A 6506-nucleotide genomic window follows, 5' to 3' on the forward strand; every position below is an offset into this window, starting at 1 on the left:
CTGCCCTTCAAGAATCGTCTGTCCTGTAGAGAAATCAGATATGTTACGTGTGACTAAGGGCTATGGGAGGACCTGGGTGAGGGTGGATGGAAGGTCAGGGACGACTTCCTAGAAAAACTGTGATCCGGCATTTGAAGGATAAATGGAAGTTTGGTGAAAGCTTTGGGGAGCAGGGGGCAAAGGAGCAGCTTGTCCAAAGGCACAAAAAGCATGTTTCCGTCTAGGAACGAGGAACTTGAATTAGTTTACCTGTAGGCTGAGAGAGGAATTGTCATGAAGAAGGAGATTTAAATTCTTTTCAGAGGCCTGATTTTGAAAAAAAAAAAAAAAGGCATTTATATGACAAGTTGGGAATTTGATTTTTGTATTGAAAAGAGCAGAGACCTGTTGTAGGTTTATAAACAGGGGGATGATATTTTCAAATTTGTATTTTAGGAATTTCATTCCTTTGTCCACAAAGTGAAAGTGCACAGGAGGGGACAATGCTAGAGGGAGGAGCAGGGCAGTTAGGAAGTTGATTGTGGGAAACTGGAGAAAAACCAGAGAAAGCCCTGACAGGAGGAGTGGAGAGAAGGGTGATGCCAACAACACTGAGAAGATAGAACAGATTTAAGATTAGGTCATCAGTTGACTAAAGGGACAAGGTTGAGAAAAGACTCAGGGATTATTTTTAGTTTTTAAAAAAATTTATAATATATTTTTACTGATTTCAGAGAGGAAGGGAGAGGGAGAGAGAGATAGAAACATCAATGATGAGAGAGAATCACTGATTGGCTGCCTCCTGCACATCCCCCACTGGGGATGGAGTCCGCAACCCGGGCACATCCAGGCATGTGCCCTTGACTGGAATCAAACCGAGGACCCTTCAATCTGTAGGCCGAGGCTCTATCCACTGAGCCAAACCAGCTAGGGCTATTTTCAGGTTTCTGAGCAACCTATAGCGATGGTTGTACTATTAATCAAGAGAGCAAAACCAGGAGATGTTCATTTGGGGATGGAGAGACAAAGCGAGGAGTTTAATTGGGCACACCAGTGATGATATCGCTCAGCAGTTGTTACACATGTCTGCAAGTCACAGAGATGTGGACTGAAGAAGCACTGAACTCTCAAAGAGTGTGTAGATAAGAGTATAAAGAGAGAGAGAGAGAAGAGAGAGAGAGAGAGAGAGAGAGAGAGAGAGAGAGAGAGAGCCACAGTTGGAACCCTAGGAGGTGACAAAACATAGTGAGTAAGCTAGACAAGAGAATACAAAGGCTGCAAAGGATACCTAGAAGGAGCAACCAGAGCTTAGACAAATGCCAGGAAAGAATGGAGTCAAAGAAACAAGAGAGGAGAGGATTTTAAGAAAAGGAAAGATCTGAAACAAGACCTGAAAAATATTCACAACATTTAGGAACCAAAAAAGCTGTTTGGGGAAAGTGAAGGGAGAAGAAGATAATCTGTCCAAGACTGATGAGCCAAGGGCAACTTAGGCAGAGGTAGTAACAAACAATCTCATTTTCACAGAAGCTTAGCTATTTAGAATAGTGAGACCAGATAGTAGCCCAAGTCTAGACATGTGTTGACCTACCCAATGATGAAGCATAAATATAATTTTCAATTATTTATGATTAGAGGCCCGGTGCATGAAATTTGTGCATGGGGGGAGGGTTGTCCCTCAGCCCAGCCTGCACCCTCTCCAATCTGGGACATTTCTCTCACAATCCAGGACTGCTGGCTCCCAACTGCTCGCCTGCCTGCCTGCCTGCCTGATCACCCCTAACCGCTTATGCCTGCCAGCCTGATCACCCCCTAACCACTCCCCTGCCAGCCTGATCGATGCCTAACTGCTACCCTGCAGGCCTGTCCCCCAAACTACCCTCCCCTGCAGGCCTGGTTGCCCCTACCTGCCCTCCCCTGCAGGCCTGGGTCCCCCCCCCCAACTGCCCTCCTCTGCCAGTCTAGTCACCCCTAACTGCCCTCCCCTGCAGGCCTGATCACCCCCAACTGCCCTCCCTTCCAGACCTGGTCCCTCCCAGCTGCCCTCCCCTACTTGCCTGATTGCCCACAACTGCCTTCCCCTCTGGCCATCTTGTGGCAGCCATCTTGTGTCCACATGGGGGCGACCATCTTGTGTGTTGGAGTGATGGTCAATTGACATATTACCTCTTTATTATATAGAATAATTAGGGGAAGGACATAATAACAGGTAGTCCAAAAGAGTAAAACAATAGATATAATGTATCAGTCACACAGATCTTCCACAGGTCTATCTACCATTTTTCAAAGCTTGCTCTACAATCAATGACCATGAAATCAAGAAAGGAAGAATTCTGGGAGTTAATGGGTTGAACCATAAAAACCAAGTCAAAAGCAAGATAGAGAAGTCTCCATCTTTCATGGATAATGGTTGACTATACATACTGAATGATAGACACATAAGCATCAGACAACATGTGGCCCCAAATATTCAAATAGTATCAGTGTAGTCTCCTTGTTATTTTATTTAATTTTCTGTCTAATTTTTACAAGGACAGAAAAGATCTTTTTTTTAAAATATATTTTATTTATTTTTTATAGAGAGGAAGAGAGAGGGATAGAGAGTTAGAAACATCGATGAGAGAGAAACATCGATCAGCTGCCTCTTGCACACCCCCTACTGGGGATGTGCCTGCAACCAAGGTACATGCCCTTGACCGGAATTGAACCTGGGACCCTTGAGTCCGAAGGCCGATGCTCTATCCACTGAGCCAAATCGGTTTCGGCAGAAAAAGATCTTATGTGGAAAAAATGTGGGTGAATTTATCTTCTCTATTTCAAAGTGCAGTCTATACCCTTCTATTGGGTGGTGGGCATCACAGAGGCATGGTTTTTGCACACTGTATGGGCCAAAGAACTTGGCCTACCAAGGTTTATGGTTTAACAAACCCAGGCTGGTTGGCCAAGGAATTCTTCGTGAGAGAGGGGAATGAGTCTGGTAAGATAATAATTAATATTAATTCATTACCAGGCTCAGGCTTTCCCACTTATTTGCTTTTATTAGGTACTTTCACTTACTTATTTTCTTTACCCCAATGACTTAAAATAGCCGAATGGTATTTTATTGAGGGTAGGTCAGCAATACCATGCCGCTCTTATGTGAATATATTTTAATGAATAGAGAAGTCAGCCCTTGGGGCTCACTTCAATGTCTGGGAAATGAGCTATGCCTTACAGAGGAAAAGAAGGCCTTGGTATCAAATATTCATGTCTGTAATTTCAATCTTTAATTTTATATTCATGATTTATTTAGTCTATATATTTTTAAACCTCTCAAAGCCATAAGTGAGTCCTAAGTATTGTTAGGACAATACTTATTATGCTATGATTACTCTATTTAGCTAGGACAGAATGACATATGGCAAGTCAGTTGGAGAGGAATCATTTATGAATTCATTTATCCTTGGGAGTTCTGCTTGCAAGGCACATTGGGTCAAGGCTATCCTTGAGCTGAGAATCTGTGTTCTTTTTGAGATGGATTCATAATTCAGCCCTGTGAACAAAACTTGGCAAGGGTCCACATCTCTGGGCTTGCCCCAGAGTCACCCAGGTTCGGCCTGGCCTGGAATGCCCATCTCTTTGCAGATGCATAACACAGAGCTCACACACAGCCAGACCATCTCTGAAGGACACGCAGTAAAGGGCTCTTCATCCACAGAGCTAGCTCTTTTTTATCTTTCCATAAGGAAAGCCAGCTCCTATGGGGTAAATAAAGCTGAAAAAAAGAGACAGAAAAATGAGGTTTGTGTTTTTTTAAAAACGTAAATGACAAAAGCTTTTTTTCTTTTCTTTCCTAGGTTCATTTGGCTGCTGATGTTACATTCTTGCAAGACAGACTAAAAGGCGACAGTGTGACAGAAATAGGAATAACATTCCTGAAAAAGCTAGATGAGAAAAAATACAGACGGAAAAAATGAAGAATAGCAGACAAAATGTCACAGGCTGATTAGTGGAGGAGCTAATATTAGTTAAACATAGACAGCCATTGAGATTTTGAATTGCTTAATAGCATGGACTTTATAATTATAAATTAGCCTGAAATTTGAAATGTAGTACATTAGGATATAAAGCTGTTGTTTTTTGCTTTTTCTTTTAAACCACACATTTTCAATCTCATGTCAAAATTTCATATACAAATAGCTCCTTATAAGATAGCAAGCCTGAATTGCACATATTACATAGTCCAGTCTATTCATTTCATTATTTATGGTAACAGAAAAAAACACACCTATATAGCTGTTATATTTAATCTCTTCTCATTGGAAAAAATGAATGAAATGATAAAACATAGAGTCCACTATATATAGTTTCTAGATACTGTACATTGTATTCTCTATAGAAACAGTTCTATTTGTAGCAATCTTTCATAGTTTTGAACAACAATGAATGTGAATTTTCTCATATATTGGCTTGGTTTATAGCTTAAGCCTCCTAAAACTACTCTTAATTTGTAATCAACAAAGCAAACCTATTTATTTGGATGCTAATTCTGAAACACTTAAAAATAGCATCTATACTAATAAAAGGGAAATATGCAAATTGGTCAGGATGCCCTCACAGTAACAACTGGACAGCAGGCTGTGTGAGGCAACCAGGCCAGTGGGGTGGTTAGTGAGGGGTGACAAGGCCAGCAGAGGGTGGCAGTGAGGGGCGACCAGGCCAGTGGGGGGGGGGGCAGTTGGGGGCACCCAGGCCGGCAGAGGGGGGCAGTGAGGGGTGACCAGGCCAGCAGGGTGGGGCAATTGGGGCAACCAGGCCAGTGGGGGGGGGCAGTTAGGGGCGACCAGGCTGGCAGAAGGGGGCAGGTGAGGGTGACCAGCCTGGCAGGGGGGGCAATAAGGGGTGACAAGGCCAGCAGAAGGGGGAAGGTGGGGGCAACCAGGCCAGCAGGGGGGGGCAATAAGGGGTGACCAGGCCGGGGGGGGGGCATTGTTAGGGGTGACCAGGCCAGCACGGGGGGTAGTTGGGGGTGACCAGGCTGGTGGGGGGCAGTTGGGGGCAATCAGGCTGGCAGGCAGAGGCAGTTAAGAGTGATCAGGCTGGCAGGAGGGGCAGTTAGGGGTGATCAGGCAGGCAGGCAAGTGAGCAGTTAGGAGCCAGCAGTCCCAGATTGTGAAAGGAATGTCCGACTGCCGGTTTAGGCCCCATCCCTGGGATCAGGCCTAAACTGGCAGTCAGATATCCCCCAAGGAGTCTTGAATTTGAGAGGGTGCAGGCTGGGCTGAGGAGCTCCCTCCCCCACACCCCGTGCACGAATTTCATGCACCGGGCCTCTAGTTTAATTATAATTCATTTAATATATTTAATTTTTAGATAGCTGGCATTAACCAAATTCTTTCCTTTTCTTGTGAAATATTACTGATGATGAGGCCAGGAAATCACTAAAATGAGCAGTAAATAATATTCTTTGAGAATACTTTCAAAGCTCATTCAGTTATGATGTTTACTATCATTTTTATCCTCTAAAAACTTTACGAAGTATATTTTATCTGTGACCATAACATATTTAAAATTCAAAATGTACTGGATTAAATAAACAATCATCTTCACCAGACCTCAGCATAGAAGGGCAACCTATATGGCAGTCCGGAATCTACTGGATTCTGTAGAGAAATCAAATTAAAAGTAAAAGTTACAAGTAGTGTGGGACCATCACTTAAAACTGCTGTAAGTGATATGGTACTGAGAGACCTCACCTGGGACTCAGAGGGCTGGAGAGAAGGGCTAGTTCTCTTTCTAGTGGCTTCAGCTGATGCTGACCAGTAGTTGATCTTCGGTAAGGAGTATAATCTCTCTCTCTCTCTCCCTCTCCCTCTCTCCTTCTCTCCTCCCCAGCCTTCTCTCTCTCTCTAAAATGAGAAGTTAGGATATGATAAATATCTAAAATATATTCATGAATAAACGACATCAATAACCACTGAAATTCCACTTTTTTGGATTTTAGAAGACTATAGGGTTCGTGTTGACCAATGTCACCCCAATCAATTTAATAAATACATATTTTTTTTAAAAAGAAGGCTATGGGGAAATTGTTCCTCACCTACCCAGCTGCCTCTTCTGGAAAATGAGGTAGGTATTACGGATCAAATAGAGTCACTGGGGCAGCTGTTCCGACAATGGAAGGCCCTTCAAACCAGTTCCACAGAAGACCAGGAGTAGAATCTGGAAACTTGATCAATGCAGAGATTTTTGTTATCTTGGAAAAGGCAAAGGGAAAGGACAGTTTGGGGGCAGAGAGACAGTTTAATTATTTCAAGTGACATCATCAGACAGTTGCCAAGCTGTTCACCGAGGAGGCCTGCCTATCAAAGTTGCCAGGAATCAGAAATTCTTCCCTCAGCAGCTTCTACGCTTACTTATTGTCTTCTCAAATCCCTCCGGCTCATCTATTAGTTATTAGGAGCCTGGATCTCTTTAGCAATTGGAATGGGCTATTATGAATAATTGGAGAGTTCCCTCTTCTCCCTGTTTATGACAGACCAAGAATA

At 43.3% G+C, this 6506-nt stretch overlaps 1 protein-coding gene across 1 annotated transcript in view; it reads left to right on the plus strand.

The window, feature by feature from the left end:
• The window catches only part of TRAPPC3L (trafficking protein particle complex subunit 3L), a 34800-nt gene extending 30865 nt beyond the window's left edge, over nt 1–3935 (plus strand). Inside the window, exon 5 of the mRNA XM_054722084.1 lies at nt 3816–3935. Within this exon, the coding sequence (XP_054578059.1) occupies nt 3816–3935 (120 nt within the window). The remainder of the gene's footprint in view (nt 1–3815) is intronic.
• The last annotated feature ends 2571 nt before the right edge of the window (nt 3936–6506 follow it).

This window comes from Eptesicus fuscus, chromosome 10, assembly GCF_027574615.1.
Source record: "Eptesicus fuscus isolate TK198812 chromosome 10, DD_ASM_mEF_20220401, whole genome shotgun sequence".
Classification (NCBI taxonomy): domain Eukaryota; kingdom Metazoa; phylum Chordata; class Mammalia; order Chiroptera; family Vespertilionidae; genus Eptesicus; species Eptesicus fuscus.